Source organism: Triticum dicoccoides, chromosome 6B (assembly GCF_002162155.2).
Source record: "Triticum dicoccoides isolate Atlit2015 ecotype Zavitan chromosome 6B, WEW_v2.0, whole genome shotgun sequence".
Taxonomy (NCBI): Eukaryota; Viridiplantae; Streptophyta; class Magnoliopsida; order Poales; family Poaceae; genus Triticum; species Triticum dicoccoides.
The window spans coordinates 76,545,119-76,568,986 of NC_041391.1; the positions used below are offsets into that span (position 1 = coordinate 76,545,119).

The window sequence follows — 23,868 nt, forward strand, 5'->3', positions numbered from 1 at the left end:
AGTTTCACATACCAGCAAAAGAAAAAGTTCTTTTATGATTTAAGACATTACTTCTAGGATGATCCACACCTTTATAAAGAAGGAGTAGATGGTATTATTAGACGTTGTGTGCCTAAGCATGAACAGGAACAAATCCTACGCAAGTGTCACTCTGAATCTTATGGAGGACATCACGCAGGATATAGAACTGCACACAAGGTACTACAATCTGGTTTTTATTGGCCTACTCTCTTCAAAGATGCTCGTAAGTTAATTTTATCTTGTGATGAATGTCAAAGAATAGGTAACATTAGCAGACGTCAAGAAATGCCTATGAATTACTCTCTTGTTATTGAACCGTTTGATGTTTGGGGCTTTGATTATATGGGACCTTTTCCTGCCTCCAATGGTTATACACATATTTTAGTTGCTGTTGATTCGTTACTAAGTGGGTAGAAGCTATTCCAACTAGTAGTGCTGATCATAACACTTGTATTAAAATGCTTAAAGAAGTTATTTTTCTGAGGTTTGGAGTCCCTAGATATCTTATGACTGATGGTGGTTCACACTTTATTCATGGTGCTTTCCGTAAGATGCTTGCTAAGTATGATGTCAATCATCGAATCGCATCTCCTTATCACCCACAGTCTAGTGGTCAAGTAGAGTTGAGCAATAGAGAGCTCAAATTAATTTTGCAAAAGACTGTGAATAGATCTAGAAAGAATTGGTCCAAGAAACTTGATGATGCATTATGGGCCTATAGAACTGCATACAAAAATCCTATGGGTATGTCTCCATATAAGATGGTTTATGGAAAAGCATGTCATTTACCTCTTGAACTTGAAAATAAAGCATATTGGGCTATTAAAGAGCTCAATTATGACTTCAAACTTGCCGGTGAGAAGAGGTTGTTTGATATTAGCTCACTTGATGAATGGAGAACCCAAGCATATGAGAATGCCAAGCTCTTCAAAGAAAAAGTCAAACGCTGGCATGATAAGAGGATACAAAAGCGTGAGCTTAACGTAGGAGATTATGTGTTATTATTCAACTCTCGTTTAAGATTTTTTGCAGGAAAACTTCTCTCAAAATGGGAAGGTCCCTACGTTATCGAGGAGGTCTATCGTTCCGGTGCTATAAAAATTAACAACTTCGAAGGCACAAATCCGAGGGTGGTTAATGGTCAAAGAATCAAGCATTATATTTCAGGTAATCCTATCAATGTTGAAACTAATATTATTGAAACCATAACCCCAGAGGAGTACATAAGAGACACTTTCCAGAACGTTCCAGACTCCGAAAAGGCATAGGTATGTGGTACGGTAAGTATACCGACTCCAAAACAACTCTAATGGCAATTTTTTTCAGTTTTGGATAATTTAAGAATTTCAGGAAGAAAGAAGTAGTCCGAAAGGGACACGAGGCTCCCATGAGAGAGGAGGGCGCCCCCCTGTAGGGCGCGCCCCCTGTCTCGTGGGCACCTTGTGTGCCTCCCGGACTCCGTTTTCTTGTATGTTACGTATTTTGGTGAGTAAAAATTCATCATATATACTCCCGAAGGTTTAGACCACTGTATCATGCAAATATCCTCTGTTTTCGTTTCGAGCTGTTCCTGTTGCAGAATAAAGCAAGATGTCTTCTCAGGAATCAGTTGGGGAGAGCATGGTGTCTCACCCAACGCCAGGTCCAGGAGCAAACGGTGATGCCTCTCACTTTGGACCATCGACGGAGGATGAGATGGAGGCTGATTTGAAAAGGATAGATGCCATGGAGGAAGATCAAGAAGTTACCTCTCGTCTCCAAGGAGATTTCACTATGGGGGAACTACCTAGCCTGGCTGCCCCTGCCTCGGTCATCCTTTCCAATTCTAGATTTCTTTCTTATGAAACTATGAAAAAGAGTTTCATGTGTTCTCCAGAAGCTATGCAGCATCCTTGGGTAAAAGGAGCCTTGGCTGTTACGGGCAAGCTCCGTAAAGAAATTTTGGACCTCAAACGACAAATCAATAAGCTCGAGGAGGAGAACCGTATCCTGAAGGGCATCATCGCCAAGAAGATCACAACACCAACCATGAAGAAGGAGAAATAATCACATGGGTATGGGCACTCCCCTTGGCAACCGCCAAGCTTGGGGGAGGTGCCCCGGTATCGTATCACCATCACACTCCTATCTTTACTACTTTATTTAGTTCAATCCTTTTAGTAGTATCTTGATCTAGTAGATTGAAGTTTTGATATCAAGTAGTTTTGAGTTTTGCTTTGTGATCTCTTTATGTAAGTGAGTCTGTGTGCTATCTATTATAAAGATTAGTGTTGAGTCAAGGGCTTTGCTATATTGCTATGATCTTGAGAAAGTAGAAAGAACAAAAGAGTTCATATTGATCTTATGGATAGTGATAACTTCACACATAGAAAGTATGAGGCATAAAAATTGTTGAGAGTTGATGAACGTAGCCTTGGTCATCGTTGCAATTAATAGGAAGTGATAAGTAAAGAGGGGTTCACATATAGATATATTATCTTGGACATCTTTTATGATTGTGAAGCACTCATTAAGTATGACATGCTAAAAGAGTTGATGTTGGATGAGGAAGACAATGTAATGGGTTATGTTTTCTGACATCTCAGTTAAAGTATATTGTTATTGACCTTCCAAACATGTTGAGCTTGCCTTTCCCCCTCTTGCTAGCCCAAAATTCCTTGCACCAAGTAGAGATACTACTTGTGCTTCCAAATACCCTCAATCCCAGTTTTGCCATGAGAGTCCACCATATCTACCTATGGATTGAGTAAGATCCTTCAAGTAAGTTGTCATCGGTGCAAGCAATAAAAATTGCTCTCTAAATATGTATGACTTATTAGTGCAGAGAAAATAAGATTTGTACGAACTTGTTGTGGAAATAATAAAAGCGACGGATTGCATAATAAAGGTCCACATACAAGGGGCAATATAAAGTGACGTTCTTTTGCATTAAGATTTCGTGCATCAACCCTAAACGTGCATGACAACCTCTACTTCCCTCTGCGAAGGGCCAATCTTTTGCTTTATGTTTTTTACTTTATGCTTGAGTCGAGGTGATCCTCACCTTCCCACTTTTTCATTTTATCCTTTGGCAAGCTCCTCGTGTTTGAAAGATCATGATACATATATCCAATTGGATGTAAGTTGGCTTAGGCTATTATTGTTGACATCACCTAAAGGTGAATACATTGGGAGGCAACACATTAAGCCCCTATCTTTCTTGGTGTCCGGCTGAAACTCTATAACCACAAGTATTGAGTGAGTGTTAACAATTATGGGAGACTACGAGATAGTTGAGTATGTGAGCTTGCTGAAAAGCTCTATTATTGACTCTTTCTGATGTTACGATAAATTGCAATTGCTTCAATGACTGAGATTATAGTTTGTTAGTTTTCAATGAAGTTTATGAACCATACTTGACATTGTGAATTGCTTATTACTTGGGTATAAGAAATCATATGACAAAATCTATATATGTTGTTGTTATTAGAATGATCATGATGCTCTCATGTCCGTATTTTATTTTTATCGACACCTCTAGCTCTAAACATGTGGACATATTTCTCGATATCGGTTTCCGCTTGAGAACAAGCGAGGTCTAAGCTTGGGGGAGTTGATATGTCCATTTTGCATCATGCTTTTATATCAATATTTATTGCATTATGGGCTGTCATTACACTTTATCTCTCAATATTTATGGCTATTATCTCTTATTTTACAAGGTTTACCATGAAGAGGGGGAATGCCGGCAGCTGGAATTCTGGCTGGAAAAGGAGCAAACGCTGGAAACCTATTCTGCACAACTCCAAAAGTCCTGAGACTCCACGAAACCACTTTTTGGATTTATTAAGAATTTATGAGCAAAAGAAATAGGCCAGGGGGCCCAAACCCTGTCCAGGAGACAGGGGGTGCGTCCCCCTATCTCCTGGGCCCCCTGGTGGGCCTCCGGCGTCCATCTTCTGCTATATCATCACGTTTACCCTGGAAAAAATCGGGGGCAAGCTTACGGGACGAAACTCCGCCGCCACGAGGCGGAACCTTGGCAGAATCAATCTAGGGCTCTGGCGAAGCTGTTCTGCCGGGGACACTTCCCTCCTGGAGGGGGAAATCATCACCAACGTCATCACCAACAATCCTCTCATCGGGAGGGGGTCAATCTCCATCAACATCTTCACCAGCACCATCTCCTCTCAAACCCTAGTTCATCTCTTGTATCCAATCTTGTATCCAAAACCACAAATTGGTACCTGTGCGTTGCTAGTAGTGTTGATTACTCCTTGTAGTTGATACTTATTGGTTTACTTGGTGGAAGATCATATGTTCAGATCCTTAATGCATATTATTACACCTCTGATTATGAACATGATTATGCTTTGTGAGTAGTTACTTTAGTTCCTGAGGACATGGGTGAAGTCTTGCTATTAGTAGTCATGTGAATTTGGTATTCGTTCGATATTTTGATGAGATGTATGTTGTCTTTCCTCTAGTGGTGTTATGTGAACGTCGACTACATGACACTTCACCATTATTTGGGCCTAGAGGAAGGTATAGGGAAGTAATAAGTAGATGATAAGTTGCTAGAGTGACAGAAGCTTAAACCCTAGTTTATGTGTTGCTTCGTTAGGGGTTCATATGGACCCATATGTTTAATGGTGTGGTTAGGTTTACCTTAATACTCCTTTTTGTAGTTGTGGACGCTTGCAATAGGGGTTAATCATAAGTAGGATGCTTGTCCAAGTTAGGGCAGTACCCAAGTGTCGGTCCACCCACATATGAAATTATCAAAGTACCGAACGCGAATCATATGAGCATGATGAAAACTAGCTTGACGATAATTCCCAATGTGTCCTCGGGAGCTCCTTTATTATTATTAGAATTTGTCCAGGCTTATCCTTTGCTTCATAAAGGATTGGGCCACCTTGCTGCACCTTATTTACTTTGTTTACTTGTTACTCGTTACTATTTATCTTATCACAAAACTATCTATCACCTACTATTTCAGTGCTTGTAGAGAAAACCTTACTGAAAACCGCTTATCATTTCCTTCTGCTCCTTGTTGGGTTCGACACTCTTACTTATCGAAAGGACTATGATAGATCCCCTACACTTGTGGGTCATCAGGGTGCTATGGAGGACTTTTGTCAACGTGAGCACATCCGGCTTGATGTATCATCAGTGGCTCATCCCCAGTCTAATGGTCAAGCTGAGAGAGCTAATCACGAAACCCTGAAGGGTATCAAGCCCCGGCTTATGGTTCCTTTGCAGAGGATGCCGGGTTGTTGGGTCGAAGAGTTGCCTTCTGTGTTGTGGAGCATTAATATCACCCCCAATCGATCTATGGGTTATACGCCTTTCTTCATGGTTTATGGGGTAGAGGCAGTTCTTCCTAGTGATATCCGTCATGACTCGCCTCGGGTGGCAGCTTATGTTGAAGCGGACAACAAACAAGCAAGCCAAGAAGCATTGGACCTGTTAGATGAAAAACGGGACATAGCGGTAGCTCGTTCGGCGATTTATCAGCAAGATCTGCAGCGTTATCACGGCTGCCGGGTTAAAACCAGAACTTTTCAAGAAGGCGACTTAGTGCTCCGGCTTATCAAAGATCAGACCGATATGCACAAGTTATCCCCACCTTGGGAAGGACCTTTTGTGGTCAGCAAGAATCTCAGCAACGGGTCATACTACCTTATTGATGTTCGAGAGCACAAAGACTCACATAAATCGGAGGAGGAGACCTGCCGGCCGTGGAATAATGCTCATCTTCGGCCTTACTACACCTGAGCCATAGGCTCCTATTATGTACATATTTTTGACAATGTATATATTATGATCGATATAATAAACCAGCATCCTTGCTAAAGCGGGGCATCTGCCATTCTTCCTTAAAGGTTTCTTGGTTACATGCGGGCTTCTGTTTATAAAGCGGAGTTCTGATTGTCCATTAACCCGGCTTATAAAGCCACAACAAAGCTTTGGGGCTTCATACCCAAGGGGCCAAAGAGAGTTTGTTGCCAAGCACAGCTCAAACATAGGCTCCCACTGAGCACAACTCAAAATGTTACCTAGGGGCTCTTTTTGCACGTCAACAAAGAGTTTTAATGACCCTTGTAATAGGCTATCAAGCCAGGCTTGGAATCCAGGTGTATTCACCTAAAACCCCGGGTTATCCTGCCTTTTTAAGTAAGTCACTCCATCCAGGTAATCCTGGTATGACCCATCAAACGTTTGGCAAGTCAATCTTATACAGACCCTGAACTTGCCAAAGTTAAAACGATGATTGGTTAATGTGAGGTCCATCTTAAAAGGCTTTGTAAAATGGTTTAACTCAGTGGCCTGGCAGCCCATGAAAAGCCTCGATTTTGGGCCTGGCAGCCCATGAAAAGCTTCGCATCTTCCCATGATTTTATTTGACAAATCTTTTCTTTTTATGAGGTTTATGTTTAAACCGGTGTCTTATGACCCGGTCTGGTTTTTGAGTTTCCAAGTACAAAGCTACAAAGATGACCGGTGTCAATGACCCAGCTTGGCTTTCAACTATAAGTTGTCAATGCAGGATCAGTTATAATCCGGTGTTTATTACAACCCGACACGGTTTCATTATAAACCGACAAAATATGAGGGGAGTTATCACACTCAAGATTTGGGTTATTACCCTTACTGCAATAAGTTGGTAAACCAATGTTGTGATTCATATCACACGTATGATGTATTTCATATTGAATTACTCTTAAAAGTACAGCCTTGGTTATAAACCATGGTTTCATGTTGGGCATTGTGACCCGTCTGGCGGTAAACCACCAGGACACTTTAAAACTGTTATATGCAGGAACAAGATTGAATAAAAGCTACTAAGGATCATAAGCAGACATAGCATCATCATGATGGATTAACAGTATTATGCAAAGTGAATATGCACGATGGCATAGCAGATCAAGTGTTTAAACTAGCCTATTACAAGGCGCTTTGATGCCCAAAAGGATAATTGTTTATCACACGGATTGCAGTGTGCAGAAGTTAAACCATCTTCTGGATCATGATTCTTCACCAGGCTGGCTTGACGGTTGTGGATCATTCTGCGTCGGTTCATCCTCCTCCTCTCCACCCAGTGGTTGGAAGTCAATGGTTTCCCAGTCAATCCCAGTCAAGGCTCGGAAGATAGCTTCATCACTTATAAGGGTGGACGGTTCAACATCAAGAGCGTATGTATGCTTACGGATTGGCGGGATAAGATCTTGCACATCATAAGTCGGCGCACTAAGCCGTGTGTTGTTGGCATCATAAATCGACTGGTAAAATGGCAAATCAGTGTCGTCAGCCAGTTTGCTCACCAATGGACGCATTTCCCTCGTTAAGGCCTTGAGGTCGTCATTATCAAACTCTGACCCGTCCTCTTTTTGGCCTGGATAGCCGTTTCCAATGTCTTCCGGATCAAGGTCAGATATCCATGCCTTGGCCCGAGTCAATGTAGTAAGAGCACCGGCCCTAGCAGCTGATTTCTTCAATTCCTCAATACGGGCAGGCATCATAGATAATTTTTCCAACGTTTCCTTGATCAAAGTTGGGGGCGGTTCATTATGTGAAGCTGTGCAGATGACCTGTTGAGCGCCAGAATATAATTGCTCTATCAATGTATAAGCAGCCTTCAGTTTTTTGCGCATATCCAAGCCAAGATGAGTAACACAGCTACCTGCAATGGTAAAAAATTAGCAAACCAGCAATATCATGGAGGTGGTTTATTTAAAGCTTATGAAGATGATATTTACCAAAGACAGCAGTGGTCATAGCGTTGATTTGATGTTTCAAACCGGTCAGTTCTTCTACTACCAGATTCAGGGCTGCCTCAACATCCTCCGCCCGCTTTACCAGCATTGCTTTTTCAGCATCCCATCCTGCCCGTTCACTTTTAAAGCTTTCCTTCAATTGTTCGATGGCTGTTAAATCACTGGTCAGCTCCTCTTTTGCCTTGGAAGTTTCGGCTTGCTGGGACTTGATATTTTCTTGAAGGTCGGCAATTTGAGATTCCTTGTTGCTTAGATCAGCTTGGAAGAGACATTTAATGAGTTGGTAGTGCATGTTTGAAGTCCCAAGCACATAACAAGTTATACACTTGGCACTTGGGGGCTAATGCCTATCGCTTCTTATCAACAGTATGGTAAAGTTCCAAGGTTCAACACGAGTATTAATCTTGGCACTTGGGGGCTAATGCATATTTGCTCAACAACAAAGTTATGGATTTTTTCTTTAAAGGTAAACCGGTTTCAAAAGGTAGAAGTGTGAGCCTTACAACATGAAGTCCCGGTTCATCTTGAAGAGATAAACCGACACATGGGGGCTACACAGATGAAGTTGAATTCTTACTCTATAAAGTCCCGGTTCATCCTGAAGAGATAAAACTGGCCCTTGGGGGCTACACAGGTGAAGTTGAAGTTCTTATTCTACAAAGTCCCGGTTCATCTTGAAGAGATAAACCGGCCCTTGGGGGCTACTGGAGTTGATATTATCAATAAATCAAAAGGAAGGAATATTTATGAAAAGTTCAAACAAGATTTACCTCATAGCGCTCCTTCATCAATCCTACTAAACCAGCTTCATAGTCGCGGCTTGTGTACAGGCGGTTTAAGAGTCCAGAATGCAGGTCTTGGGCGTTGAGGTGGGCATAGCTTGATAAATCTGTTTTCCACTTACCTTTGTCTAGAGCAGGAATTTCTTCCTTGGCACTATGCTTCGACAAAGCAGTAGGATTGCCAGGGGAGGCGTAACCCATACCAGTAACAACAACATCGTCATCAACACCTTTAGCCGGGCTCGGCGGGTCATCAGCACCTTTAGCAGGGCTTGGTGGGTCATCAGCATGAGCAGTTTGATCAATGTCCATGTGTTCAGCTTCAGTTGTTTGATCCGGCAACGATGAGCCATCAGGAATATTGTCCATATCTAGATATGACGGTTCAGGAGTTCTTTCCAGTTCATCACGACTGGGGTCTTCAGCTGGTTGGTTCACTTTGGCTTTCTTTCTGGCTCTGGCTTTGGCCCTGGAAAATAATAAGTATGCATCAGAACAGTGCAAGGATTAAAAATATAAAGGTATGACGGGTTAGTGAAATCTGCTTACCCAGGAACCGTTTTTAAGGGTTGGAAGCTTCGTCGATGTTGATTCGCTAGAAGATGAATGGGAGGTTCCCTGGTAATTTGAGTCGGACGAATTAAGAGGATATCAGAAATAACCTGCCCTAGGACAAGGTGTATCAGAAGTACAAGAGACCTCTTGACGACGTTTACGAACCGGAGTGTTCGGTAAACCAGAGGAAGTAACCACTTGGCCGCTATGTCGGGTTGTGCGGCGAGATTCATGCTGCTGTGTCCTCAAAAGAAAGTGCAGATCCGAATAAGCTAGAGGGTGTGGACATTTTACTTTCTGGACTGCCCAACAGATTTTCGGTGTTGGCAAAGGATTTGAATCGGAAGAAAGAATAATTACCTCTACATCACCACATGTCTAGCCTCCGCATCATCCTGATAATGATCATTGTCAATAAGGTATATGAAAAAAGAACCAAGAGAATCAAGTTCTACCTCTGACTCTGGATCATCAAGATCTTCATCATTGTTCAGGCTAGGGGATTCAACAGTTTTCTTCTTTGCAGGTTTCTTTGTAACTTTGGTCTTAATGCGGGGCGCTCTCACTGGTTTATCCTACAGCTTCGCCGGTTTATCCTGCGGTTTCCTCTTCCAGAACGGATCATCACCCTGCAAAGATGGACAACAAATTATAAGGAAATATTTACAGAAGGTCGAATTAAGACAAAAATGATATGATTCTTACAACTGGCGATTTGTTGGAAACACAAAAAGGACTTAGCCATGTCTTACTGCACTCAGACACCAGTTCATCCAACATTTTCTTGACAACTTCAGTAATATCATCGTCATTTAGCTGAATATCAATGTGCCACTGGGGATCTTTGACATCTCCTGTGTATTTGCACATTAAACCGGCGCGACAGCTTAAGGGCAAGATACTCCAAGAAACCCAACAACGGACAAGGTCGATGCCAGTTAAACCGTTTGCCATAAAGGCTCTGAGTTTTGCTAGTTGAGGGGCATACTTAGTTTGTTCCTTTGCAGTAAGATGTTGGGAAAACGGATGTGTGTTGGTAAGCCGGTGAGCACGGTAACCCGGTAGAGGATTTTCGTCGGCTGGAGTTGTATTTCGGCAGTAAAACCAAGCCTGATTCCAGTCTTTGGGGTGGCTATGATGCTTGGCATGAGGAAAACTGACATCTTTCCTTTTCTGAATCGACACCCCGCCAAGTTCAGTATTGGGCCCGTCCGTAAATTCAGTATGGCGGTTTAAGTAAAAGAAGTCTCTGAATAACTTGATGGTAGGTTCTTCTTGCAGATAAACCTTGCAAAACACTTGGAAATTGCAAATATTGGACACAGAGTTCGGTCCAATGTCTTGAGGACGGATTTGAAAGCTAGCAAGCATGTCACAGAAGAATTTTGATCCAGGAGGGTTAAACCCTCGATTCAGATGATCAGTAAATACAATCACTTCTCCATCTTGGGGCTTAGGAGGATTTTCTGGACCGGGGACCCTCCAGTGGATGATTTCTTTACTCGCTAAAGCGCTAGTGACAACATACGCGGTCAGCTGTTCTTCTGTAACCCGGGAAGGGATCCAATTGCAAGCATAAAATTGTTTGGCCATTTGTTAAACAAGACCTGAAGGAAGATTGGTGTCGGTTTAAGAAGTCATGACCAATTGAAAAAGGTAAAGGGGCAGGAAGTATTCAGGAATGAAAGAGTTATAAACCGGAGGTATAATGTCAGTTTGCATAGATAAGCAGTTGGCGGTTTAAAAGGGGACTAATGGTACCTATCGGGTTATGATTCAAACGTTAAACCACCCGCACAGCTGCGAAGTTTTGTCTATGAGTAAAAGTGACTAAGTGTTGCAGAAACAGGTTTTACAGATTAAGGCTGTCATTTTGGATCAAACGCAGTTCAAAAAAAGGAGAAAATACTGAAACCCTAAGTGGTGACAGTGGAGCAGTTCATGGATTCAGATGGGATTTCTTGCAAAAGGTGAAGCCTTCAAATGTCAAAAATGAGTGCTAAGATCAGTACCGCGCGCGATAATCATTAGGCCTTGCATCAACAAACTACAGGACAAGGGAAGCAAAGAGGAATGGCAAGCACTGATGAACACCGATGGATGCAGAAACCCTAATGGCAGATCTAGGGTTGAAGAAAAGAAGACTTACTGAGGTTGAGGGAGCAGCGGAGAGGCGTCGTGTTTTTCTGGTGCGTTCAGGGTGATGCAGCGGCCGGAGGTGAGGTCGAAGATGAGGCTTGACGGCGGCGGTTGAGCTCAAAGCGCTGGGGCGGCGCGAGGAAGACAACAAGGCGAAGAGGTACGAAGAGGAAAAGTGAAAATGACCCTCGACATTATTTATAAGGCGAAGGGATAAGTGACAGGCACGAGAATCAAGGAGCCCAAAAAATGGATATGTGACAGAGCTATCGCCTCGATTTTCGGAGGCTCATTAATAAAGGGGAGGTATGTATGGTTTTTTAATAAACAAGTGATGTCATGGTGGTTTACTATAATATCAGAAGATGACGTCATGGCGGATTACAAGGCTTATGCTAAATGTTGAAGGATTTTTTTTCTAAGTGTTGAAGATTGACATGAACAGGTTCAAATCAATCTGGGGCCTAATGTTGGGGATATAACTAGTGGGTATAAACCGCCCAGGAGGAGCCGGTTTATCCACAGAGAGACTGTCAATATTCAAGCCCATGAAGTTATAGAAGATGGCTACTTATGAAGGAAATATAACAAGGGAGCCCAAAGCCCAGAGGCGGGTTAGGGCCCATAGACATAAACCGCCATAGGCATGTAACTTGTGATGTAAGATAGGAAAGAGTAGATACCGAGTCGGACATGTTTATGAACCGGCCTCGGGATTCTGTAGACCGACGGGTGTCAACCTGTGTATATAAAGGGACGACCCGGTGGCGGTTTAGGGACAAGAAACAACAACTCGAGAACCAGGCAAAGTGGATTCGCTCCCTGGTCATCAAAACCCCATCAATTCCACCACAACTAGATTAGGCCTTTACCTTCACCACAAGGAGTCGAACCAGTATAAACTCCCCATGTCCTTTGTCCGGTCTAACCCCTTTAATCTAATCTCGTTGCAATGGATCCACGACTAAGTCCTCACACTAGGACATCTGACATGATAATTCCACGACACATGTTGATGTCATTCACCGCCTCTTGGCAGTCCGAGGCCACGCAAATCTTCTGTTGTTCCAGATCATCAGCCAAAGCAAGGGCCTCACGACATGCATAAGTCTCCAAAGTTAAGGGATCTGTAATCCTGTGGTAAACCACCGCCAATGACCCCAAGTAATGCCCGACCTGGTCGCAGCATAAAGTTGTAACTGCTCCACCTCTCCGTGATCTAACCACAGCCCCATCAACATTGATCTTCGCAATGCCGCTCGGTGGAGGAAGCCACCGCTTCGGTCGTGGTGTTTCAACACTGGGATTACCTTCATGCATTCCTCCGGTTCTCAATTGGCCCAGTTCGTCAATGTAGTTATTGATGAAAGATGATGTATGTTGAGGGCTCTGAAAAATCGATTCATAGATAGCTTTTCTTCTAGCATACCATATGGACCAAAGCGTGATGACCATCCTTGCAAATCAGGCTTGGTCCATCTTCTCATTGAGTTCAAACAGCCATATTCTTGCATTGGATTCCTCATTTCAGACATGAGTGTCACCAGAGTTTCATCCGAAAGCGCCAAGATGCAACGGGACATTGTGCATGCAACCAAAGCATGGCGCCATGAATCCTCACAGCCACAGAGCGGGCATACATCTCGAACTGACATGTTTCTTCTCTTCAAAACATCCGTCGTGGGGAGTGAATGGTGAGCAAGTCTCCAAAGGAAGATTCTCACCTTCGACGGGATTCTCAATTTCCACAGAGAGGCCCAAGCTTGTTCATCCTTTTCAGTGTGAGATGATCCGGTACCACCGTTTATCCACTCCTTCCTCTGCATCTTTGTCTTAAGCAAAAATTTATAGGTTGATCTGACGCTGAATTTTCCTTTCTTGTCCGGGTACCAAGCCCAAAAATCCTCTATATTATGTGTGCATACCAGGATCTTCAGAATCGCCTCGGCATCTATAGGCAGGAACACTGTCTGGACTAGAGCCTCATTCCATGAGGCTGTTGACGGGGAGAGCAACTCTGAAACATACCTCGGGGGGTTGGCAACCAGCAACGTGATGGGCCTTGGTGTCATCTCCTTTGGTATCCAGTTATCATTACATATCTCCATTGTTTGTCCATTGCCAATCCGACAGATGATTCCCTGCTTAACCAAATCCAGCCCCTCCAAGATGGCTCGCCATATTTGAGACGGTCTAGACCCCAACCCAGCGCTAAGGATTGTCCTGTCAGGATAGTATGTTGCCTTCGGTATTCTAGCGCTCAAACTCATTGGTTCTTGCAAGAGTCTCCAAGCGTGACGCGCCAATAAAGATAGATTGAAAATTTCAAGATCTCTAAAACCCAGTCCACCAAGGTGTTTCTGGCATGTCATCATGTCCCATGACACTCACGCCGGCTTGCGTTCTCCCTGTTTGCAGCCCCACCAAAACTTTCTGATGATGGATTTGATATGATCACATAAGCCTCTAGGGAGTTTGAAACATGACATAGAAAACACTGGGATAGCTTGGGCTACCGATTTAATTAACACATCTTTCCCACCTGCAGACAAACATTTGCTCATCCACCCCTTTACCTTGTCCCATACTTTGTCACTCAAGTATTTGAATGTCCCCTTCTTAGAATGACCCACGTCTGTTGGCATGCCCAAGTATCTGTCACTCAAAGACTCATTGGCAACTTGCAAGTGGCCTTTGACAGCAGCACGTACTATCTCTGGGCAGCCCTTGCTATAGAAAATCGATGATTTCTCTTTGTTTATCCTTTGGCTCGAGGCCATGCAATAAGTGTCCAACATGTTTGATACTGCTTCAGCTCCATCAACACTTGCCCTAAAAAACAGCAGGCTATCATCCGCGAATAAAAGGTGGTTCACCGCCGGTGCCGTCGGTGCTACCTTAATGCCGCTGAGCTGGGATGATTGGTTCCGTGATTTTAAGAGGCACGAAAGGCCCTCTGCTGCTAACAAGAAATGTATGGAGAGATTGGATCTCCCTGTCGAATACCCCTTGAAGGTTTAAAAACTTCTGACTTCACACCATTGAACATTACTGAAAAAGAAACTGAGCTCACCATGTTCATCACCACTGACACCCAAGGTGCCGCAAAACCCAACTTCTCTATGATTGATCTCAAGTAAGTCCACTCCACACGATCGTATGCCTTCATCATATCAAGGTTCAGAGCTGCATAACTGTTGTTCTTTGATCTGTTCCTCTTCATGAAGTGTAAACATTCATATGCCGAGATTATGTTGTTAGTTATTAGCCTTCCTGGGATGAAAGCCGACTGCTCCTCTGATATAATCTCTGGGAGAATTAACTTAAGGCGATTCGCTAGCACCTTCGAAGCGATCTTGTAAAAAACGTTACACAAACTTATAGGGCGGAACTGAGAGAGCAAGGTTGGATTTGATACCTTCGGAATAAGGACCAGCAGGGTATCATTCAAGCACGCAGGACTCTCCTCGCCCCTCACAATAGCCAAAACTGCCCTTGTGACCGCTTCACCACAAACATCCTAGTGTCGCTGAAAAAAGTGAGCTGGAAACCCGTCTGGACCTGGAGCTTTTGTGGGAAACATCTGGAAAAGAGCGGTCTTAACCTCCTTCGCCTCATACGGGGCCAACAGTGAGGCATTCATCTCCGGAGTAACCTTCAAAGGGACATGTTGGAGAACGTCCTGTATTCCCTCAACACCCTTTGTGGTGTATAGCTGTTTGTAAAAATCAAAAGCCATCTTCTGCATTTCAGTTAGCTCCGTGGTCACCTGGCCATCTGGCTTTTGCAGAGCTTTGATCAAATTCTTCCTCCCCCGCATGGAAGCCCGCATGTGAAAGAATCGGGAGTTCCGATCCCCCGCTGATAGCCACTCAACCCTAGATCGTTGTCTTCACATCAGCTCTTCTCGCAGATAGAGTTCAATCAGGCGGTCATTAATCTTGATCTCCGCATGGGAAGGGCCGACTCTCATGCAGTCACTCCGCAAGCGATCTAGCTCCTTCTTTAGACAGCGATTTCCCCTCTTACACTCCCGAACGTGGTTCGTGACCAGTCGCCCAGATTATTTGCTAAAGCCTCGAGATTCGCTCAGACTTCCCCACTGTTAGATTATGGCCATTGGGCTCCCACGCTGCATGCACCGTAGGTTTCAAGTCTGGGTGAGTCTCCCACATAACCTCGTACCTGAACTTCCTGACTTTTTTGGCTCCTCCATTCGGTTGGGTTAGCTGCAGTAAGATGGCCGAATGATCCGAGGTCGCGGCTGTGATATGTTCTACAACCGCCGATCGGAACAAACTACACCAGTCCACTGAGCCCAAAGCCCTATCCAGCCTGACTCGAGTATACGAGCCTCCTGCTACTTTCTTCTCATAGGTCCACTTTAAGCCTTTGTAGCCAAGATCGACTAAACCACATATGTCAACGGCATCTCTGAAGCCCTGGATTTGTGATTGACTCCTGTTCCAATACCGTCATGTTCATCATGCCTCAACACCTCGTTGAAATCTCCTATGCACACCCAAGGCAAATCTTGGAGAGTGGACAAGTTTTTCATCGTGCTCCAAGTTTGATGGCGAAGGTGGGTCTGAGCTTCACCATAGAAAAGAGAGAGCCTCCATGGTTGATCCCCTATGTCAGTTATCTTGCAATCAATATGATATCTCGAGTAACCCAAAATCTCGTTTCTTATTTTATTATTCCAGAAAATAGCCAAACCTCCACTCCTACCGGAGGGATCAACAACAAAAGAACAATCATAACCTAAAGTAATTTTCAAATTTTCAGCTCTTGCCCCACTGATCTGGGTTTCAACTAAACAAAGTACTCTAGGGGCAAACTCATTCGCGAGTTCGCGCAACTCTTGGACTGTCGGGGTGTTGCCAATCCCCCGACAGTTCCAACACAGAAAATTCATTGCGTCCGGTGGTCCTCCGCCGTGGAGGCCGCCGATCTCGCGTCCGAGCTCTTTCCCCCATTGGGGTTTTTCTTCATTGCACCACCTGTTCCATCCTTCTCCATCGAAGTTCCTGTGCTTCCCAACTGCCCTGTCAGTCTAGACCGCTTTGGTTCTTGCTTAGGGGGAGGGCTAGTCGACAATGTACCTCCACTCGGCTTCGTTACCAGGACCAGTTCCAGCCCCGTCGATTTAGGGTTCGGGGATCCAGCAACTTGGTCGGACGAGCGCTTCTTGTTGTTGTCCAAATCCATGCCTTCATCTGCTCTTGTTTCCTCATGGCTTGCCGTAGGGCTGTGTGCTACATGCACCTCTTGCTTCTGATTCTGCTGATTCTTGTTTCGGCGTCGAGTTCCCCAAGCAGTGGTTGCCAGAGCACGGAGATTTTTGAACACAAGAGCAGAGGGTGGATGCACCCCGTCGCCATGTTCTTTGAACTCGTGACCCACCATGCCACATACCTGGCACCAATCGGGCAAGCGCTCATACCGCACCACAAAAATCTCCCTCTCTCCTCCCCGGATCAAGGATATAGCTTTCTTTAGTGGGTTGCGGACGTCCAATCTGATTCTGACTCTAAAAATTTCCTTCGAAGTCAAAAGATGAAGACTCGGAGTCGACAAACTCACCAATCTTTGATGCAAGCGCCTTGACCTTTCCATGGAAAGTGATCGGAAGATCGATGATTCTTGCCCATATCTCAAGGAGGGCTTCGTATATCCATCGTACGGAGCGATAATCACAGGATTTCCCCTGAAGTGCCATGGACCACCCTGGGTAACACGCTCCCAGTCTCCCAAGCAATCAAACTGCATCTGAAAAAGGTTTTCCTCCAAGGTTTTAATCTTGACTGGCATCGCTAGTTCCCATGCTGATATCATGTTACAAAAGGACCAATAAGTGCTGAAGCCCTTGTCCATATGAACTCGGGCTAGAACCATCTAGCGGAGCGCCTTCTCTGCTGGGGCATCGTCGTCCTCGAAGATCACATCATCGAGGTCATCTTCTTTGAGGGTCAATTCCTTCATCATCTCCTCCAAGTTTCCTTTTCCTTTACGGTCAGCCGCCGACGAACTCGGGCCAGCCATATGGATCTGTCACAGAAGGAGTAGGATCTTCTCGAAACACCAACCCTAGCCCCTCGGCGATGAGAGATCAACGCTCGGGCCTTAGCAACAACAGGGCTGCCTCGATCCCAGGAAGCAGAGCTCCAATCCACCGGCGGAAGGGACGATAGATCTCAACGTCGCCAAGGCGACGAGAGGAACAAAACCCTAACTAGAAGGAAAAAAGAGATCTAAAAAAACATCTTGCATTATACAGGAGTCTAAGGCCGCAAGCACCTCCCCTCTAAAACAAACACTTTTGAGATGCCTCCCGGGAGCATGTGCTCTGGGGCGCATGAGCATGCCCATGCGCAGATATTTTGCATACACGATCCATTTTCTGACCGCCGACACCCACGAGTCCCATCCATCCCTTTCCCCGTTTCACTGCCACTGCCTCCGCCCGTCTGACGACTCCTGACGGCCGGACCTGCCGGCGGCCGGCCAGAGGCGCCGCCGCCGCCGCCGCTGCAAGGTATCCATCCATCTGTCCCTCCCGCCCCGTCCTCTCCACCACAGCCATGCCGGTCTGACGATTCTCTGCCTCGCACCGCAGCGCCTCCGGAATGCCTCCAGGGAAGAGACACGGGAGCGCGCCGCCGCCGGTGCGCGGCGCGGACCGCATCGGCGCGCTGCCCGACCCCATCCTGCAGCACGTCCTCTCCTTCCTCCCGGCGCAGGCGGCCGTGCGGACGTGCGTGCTGGCCCGGCGCTGGCGCCACCTCTGGAGATCCACCAGGGGCCTGCGCGTCGTGGGCCTCGACGGCGCGGACGCCGTCCAGGGCCTCCGCAAGTTCATGGACCACCTGCTGGTCCTGCGCGACCGCGCCGCCGACCTGGACGCCGTCGAGATCAGGTTCGACCGGTTCTCGGTGGCCGACGACGAGGCCTACGTGAACCTCTGGACCCGCTTCGCCGTCATGAGCAGGGTCCGCGAGCTCACCGTCCACATCGGCGCCTCCTCGTACCTCGACCTAGACAACCTGCCTCTCGTCTCCCAGCACCTGCGAGTCATGAACCTCGACGGCCTAAGCCTGCAGCAGAAATTTCTTGATCTAGCAGGCTGCCCGGCGCTGGAGGTTCTGAATATGCAGCATTGCGACATCAGTGTTGGTAGGATATCCTCCCGTTCCCTGAAGCATTTGAGCCTCAGAAGCTGCCGCTCCAACTCGAATTGCTGGGTCCATGTTTCTACCCCGGGCCTCGTCTCCCTGGTGCTGGTTAGATTTGGGGGCACAACCCCTTTTCTTGAGAACATGGCGCTGCTAGAGACTGCGCGTCTTGATCTTAGCGATGACTTCGATGTCTGTTTCGATTACGACTCCGATGAGAATTCTGTTCCTTTCAATAAAGATGACAGTGGCGATTCCGTGCTCCTGGGTGCTCTCTCAGGTGCCAGACATCTTGAGCTGGTATCTGCATTTCAAAATGTATGCTACTACTCTTCAACTCCTTCTGTTATCCCCTTTTTTTTGTGGCGCACTGTCTAAAATGTTGCTAGGCAATAACCGGGTTGCATACGCATCACCATCTATTGGGGGTGCCTTAGATCATCAATTTGCGTACCATCTGGTTAAGGATTGCTTGATTTATTTACATTTTTTTCCCAGTTCGTTTTCAGAAGAGATTTGAGACAGTGCCCCACATTCAGCAAGTTAAAGACTTTATTACTCAATGAGGACTGGTCTGAGGCTCCTGACTTGGATGCACTAGCTTGTGTTCTGAAACACTCACCAGTTCTAGAGAAGCTCACTCTTCAGCTCTTTACCAACAAGGTAAAAATCTTCGAAATGGACAATTAATTGCTACACTGCTGAAGTTATTATCGATCATTCATCTTTGTTGGTGTTCCTGCTTACCATAGGGACCAAAACAAGAAATGAAAATGAAAGGAAGCTACAGTTCAGCGGAGAGGTCGGCTGCAATATCAGAGCACCTTAAAATAGTTGAAGTCCAGTGCAATGTGGTCAATCAGGGAGTTTTCAAAGTTTTGAAGTTCCTCTGTGCATTTAATATACGTAAGCACTTTCCATACTCTTTATGTTCTGAAATTAGCTTTCGTATGTGGGAACGAATCTGTGAAAGCAAGCAGTGAAGAATAGGCTCCTGAATTATGTAGGAAGAACAGCCTGTAGGGGTACCAAATTATTTCAGGCATCGGAAAATCTGAACCACATCCGGTAGGAGCACAAAGAAAAACCAATATTATCCATTTTGTCAGCAAAGGAGGCTTTAGTTTAGCTGTGTTGCATAGACAGTGAGTGTAAAACGACATGTGTACTTGTTGATTGGTTCTGGTCTCTTTTGGGCACTAGCGCAAATATTTGAATCAATTAATTCAGAGTAGGGAATCTAGGGATACAGTATCTTCACATGTTGATTAGTTTTGAAGTCTGAACATCAACTCAAGTTCTGCAGGAATACACCTTTTCGCTCTTTTTGTTTTAGAAGAATAGTCGGTGCTAATCAGTAATGTTTTTTATGAGCTTTTTAGATGAGCAGGTCCTTGCCCTTATGGGCTAATGTTACTCCGCACTTGATTCTTCATCATGCGGAATAACTGCAGTATGATATCTCTTTACATTATATAAACATAGTGGCAACTGTATGATGTTCCTGCATTATAGTTTTGCTTGTGATTCCTCTGTTTGCTCCTGGGAAGTCCCCACTGTTTACATAACATATTTTTCTTCTTTCAAAACGAGTATGTACATCACATGTCTACTAGTGTATGCCATGATTCCTTACTTCACTTTTCATTTGCCATGAAACTGCTTATGGCATAGATGCTCTCTTGTTATATTGTCAGAATAAGCTAGAAATGGCCGTATGAAGTATAATCAAAGTTTTTCTCATAATTCATATTAATTTGTGCCTGGTAAAGTGAATGTCCTTCAATCTTACCGAAGTCTGTTCCAGTATCTTCATTTCCATTGGCATGAAAGTGTAACTGAGCATTCTACTTGTGCATATACGCCAGACTCTTACGTTATCTTTTCATTTATATACAGGATTCAATTTTGAGTAGGGGTGAGAAGATGTGGGGCGTCAGTTAGTCCCGCCATCTCATGGTTATTCAGTTGATTTGCCATTGTGACAAGGTTTCCAAGTCTTTTTTACATGTGTATCTGATACCAGTTTTGACAGTTTGTTCAAGCCAAAAGAGACCAGAATAATTTTGCACATGAGATTGCTGTTGTTGTTCGTAGAACAGGAGCCGGAGCTGTTTCGAGCTCTGCCGTTCCTGATCATATAGCTCATGTAATTAACACTGTACTGTAACTATCTTGTCATGTGTATTGAATAAATCTCTTTTGGCCCTCATTTTTCTTCTTTACCAATTCTACTCAGGAACGGTGTAGAATCCGCAGTAGTACTTGCATAACTTGTGACCTCTAGGCCATATATCTAGTTGGATTTGGTTTTATCGTATCCTGCGAATCTCTGATGCAATTTTTGTCCATGTCAAGAATTATTCAGCTTATGGACTGGCTAGTGCTCTCTTTGCAATTCTTCTTGGCTTCGGCGCATGTTTTGTTCTGTTGTGATCTGATCCGTTTGTTATCTCTCATGTACCAAGATTTGGATGCATGGAAGAGTGCAGAAATCGGTGTTAAGAGTGCGGAAATTCAGAGATTACATCTCGAGTCAGTGAAGGCCAGCACATCAATAACACTACATTCACATGGTGCCTGTTTTATAGCTTGATAAAACCTAGAGAACATTCACATTACTCCCCATACTGAGAGCAAAAGACACTGAAACTGATACTAACAAAACTTACAACCATACTCGCCGTTCGTCCCAAAAGTAGCACCCTTCACTTGCCTAGAACCCACCATTCGACGGCGCGCCGGTACGGGTACCCAAACCTATGCGCGAAGGTCGGCTCACGCTCACTCTGCAGAGGTTGTTCGGCCTGAACGTGGCGCCTCCACGGGAGAGCATGTTGGCCCTCTCGGCGTTCTTGCAATGGCCTTCTCCTCTTCGCTCTTACTCGACCATCCACTCCTCGAACCTCGCCTTCATTGCTGCCTCCTTCTCCGCGTCCCGCTCCTCGGCGATCACCTCCTCCAGCGTCGCCGCGTTCTTGTCGGTTAGGGCCCAAGCTGTGGGCACGACAAGGTTCGTATGTTCATATATATGATTAGGTAACATGTCACGAGGAGCTGAAAGAAAAGGAGATCAAAGAAGGGGTTTCCCCCTTCCGATTTTCATCACTGAAAACCAGCTTGCAGAACCACAATATTCAACCTAACGACTAACATAATCCAAGGCAGCGCCGCAAACCCTACACGAACCAACATCACCAAAAACCATCAGGCCTACAAGTCTGCCTATCATCATCATCCCGGATATAACAAAGTTCACGAGGGCACCAGAGAAACTAACAGCAAATAAACTACTAAAACACGGCAGCAACATATATAAAGGCACACATCTTCAGCAGCCAGCAGAGTCTTCTATTTTCAGCCCTCCAGCCTTGCCATTCCTACCTGAAGATTCAGATGTTGGTTGCTTCCTGTGTTTTTGTTTTCTGAGATACAGCTTTGCTCCGATCAAGGCGGCAGACAAGGCCCCCACCGCCGCGACGCTAGCACGCAGCTTGTTGTTGCCTCCCATCGGCAAACTGCAGAGGTTGTTAATAACTTGTTTAAAATCAGGAAGAAAAAAAATCAAAACTAATGGTAGGACTACATTGCTTTATTTCTCTCGCACTGTCTCTGACAGCTTCAAGCAGCAATTCGTCACACCAAAATCTAGTACGGAGTACCTAATTGGACGACGGCTAGGTCGAGAACACGATTCCAATTTGTTGTCGGTCAATAAGATTTGGGGCAAAAGTAAACTGGATCTTGATTCTACATGGGCATGGTGATGAACGATGTCCGTGTCTGGTACTACCTACCGGGCAGAGAAGCCAGATCCCCGGGCACCGTCCGCATGGCTCCTCTGCAGATCGAGGAGAAAGCATAATCAGTCAGCCACGCGGGCGCAGATGCGGGAGAGAGATCTAGAGAGAAGAAGGCGACGACGGCGTACGGAGTGGTGGAGGAGCCGCCTCGCTGGTCCTCCTGCGCGGATCGGGCGTGAGAAGAGCCTCCCCGCGGCGAGGAATCGAAGCGGCGACATGTTTGCAAGCTCTGATCTCCCTCTCTCCGTCCGCCCGGTGTTCGAGCTTGGGCTGTTCTTATGAGGGAAAAAAAATACTTGGACCCTAAATAAAAAAAAACATCATTTAAAAAAAAACTCACCTCCATTATACGGACAACTAGACCATGATGGCGCGCGTTACCGCGCCCGTCAATTTTTCAGTCAAATGATACAAATTTTCAATAAACATATGAAACATGGGACATAACATAGTATAAGGGATGAAAAAATATGCGTTCGGACTTTAGACCCAACTATTCATAATGAAATAAAAGGCACCGTAAAGCTTAGATAAGATTAAAAGGAAAATTGGGTCGTAGGCTAATTTGATAACAAAACAGACACCTCATAGAGAAAACTGCTTATAATCGCCCAAATAAGATAATTGGTTCGTGTTTGCGTGGTACCTTTGACTCCATAGACATTTATTAACAACCCAAAGAGCCAACACTTCAATCAAGTACAACTTTATCATGCGATCCTAACCTGCAGATTTATATAGTACATTGTAAATAACTAATATGCATGTAACGGCTTCAGTCATATACATGAAACCCAGAATTTACCTTCTATGTCATGTCAACTGGTTGAAACGGGGGAAACAAATTTAGGAAAGAAAGACTAATGAAAACGTGGCTAACTCCTGTTAACTAAAGAAAAATCGTGAAGTTGATAATTGCCTGAAATGACATATGTGTAACAACCAAAACCACCTTATAATTTAACAAAAACAAACATGATGTGATCAACAATAAGCCTGCCAGTCCCCACATCGACTTATGAACACGCACAAACGTTTCTGTCAGGCCCCAAACCTAGCACAATCAAGATAGTAGTGTACTGGGGGGATGGTAATGGTTCGGAGGGTGTCCAAGGAGATGTGGATGAGGTCAGCAACTCAGCATACCTGTGGAGGTGCTAGCGGAGATCCATGGCGACAGGCTCGCAGCTGTCTGGACGGCTGGGAGTTAGTCAATATAGGAACAAAAATTAACAGAAAAGCTGCACAAGTTCAACAACGCAAAAACCACTCTGTCTCTCTCAGTTCTTCTCTGAAACTCATTAAAGTTCTTGCTCCTGTAGCGATTTCAGCAACTACACAACTCACGAGGAGTCCATGAAAGTTGGCAAATATGAATCGGTGAAGGAGGTGGTGCCGTGGACGGCAGGGAGAGGCCACTTGCTAGAAGAGGCAGCACAGACGGTGATGTGTTTGTTCACAGACAGAATAGGTATCGCCCTCGATCAACACCTCGGCGGTGAGAATACGGAGGTAGCGAGGCGATGACTCAAATGGGCTAGGAGAGAGTATGGATGATGATGAGGAGGAGATCGCCGCGAGGGGAGCGCATGGTCGTGGTCGGGAAGAGGAGGCGCCGCCGTGAGAGGAGATG

At 45.1% G+C, this 23,868-nt stretch overlaps 2 protein-coding genes across 2 annotated transcripts; one reads left to right on the forward strand and one right to left on the reverse strand.

Annotated features, from left to right (window-relative positions):
* The first annotated feature begins 17,643 nt into the window (after positions 1 to 17,643).
* On the forward strand, positions 17,644 to 20,644 carry LOC119324240 (MEIOTIC F-BOX protein MOF-like). Its single transcript, XM_037598003.1, has 5 exons — positions 17,644 to 17,795; positions 17,877 to 18,750; positions 18,931 to 19,095; positions 19,185 to 19,338; positions 20,332 to 20,644. Exons 2-5 carry the CDS (start codon positions 17,887 to 17,889, stop codon positions 20,346 to 20,348), a joined length of 1,200 nt encoding a protein of 399 aa, XP_037453900.1. The 5' UTR covers positions 17,644 to 17,795; positions 17,877 to 17,886; the 3' UTR covers positions 20,349 to 20,644.
* Positions 20,645 to 20,968: 324 nt separating this feature from the next.
* On the reverse strand, positions 20,969 to 22,508 carry LOC119326512. Its single transcript, XM_037600150.1, has 4 exons — positions 22,364 to 22,508; positions 22,230 to 22,273; positions 21,817 to 21,950; positions 20,969 to 21,429 (listed from the first exon to the last, which is right to left on the reverse strand). Exons 1-4 carry the CDS (start codon positions 22,451 to 22,453, stop codon positions 21,314 to 21,316), a joined length of 384 nt encoding a protein of 127 aa, XP_037456047.1. The 5' UTR covers positions 22,454 to 22,508; the 3' UTR covers positions 20,969 to 21,313.
* Between the last annotated feature and the right edge of the window lie 1,360 nt (positions 22,509 to 23,868).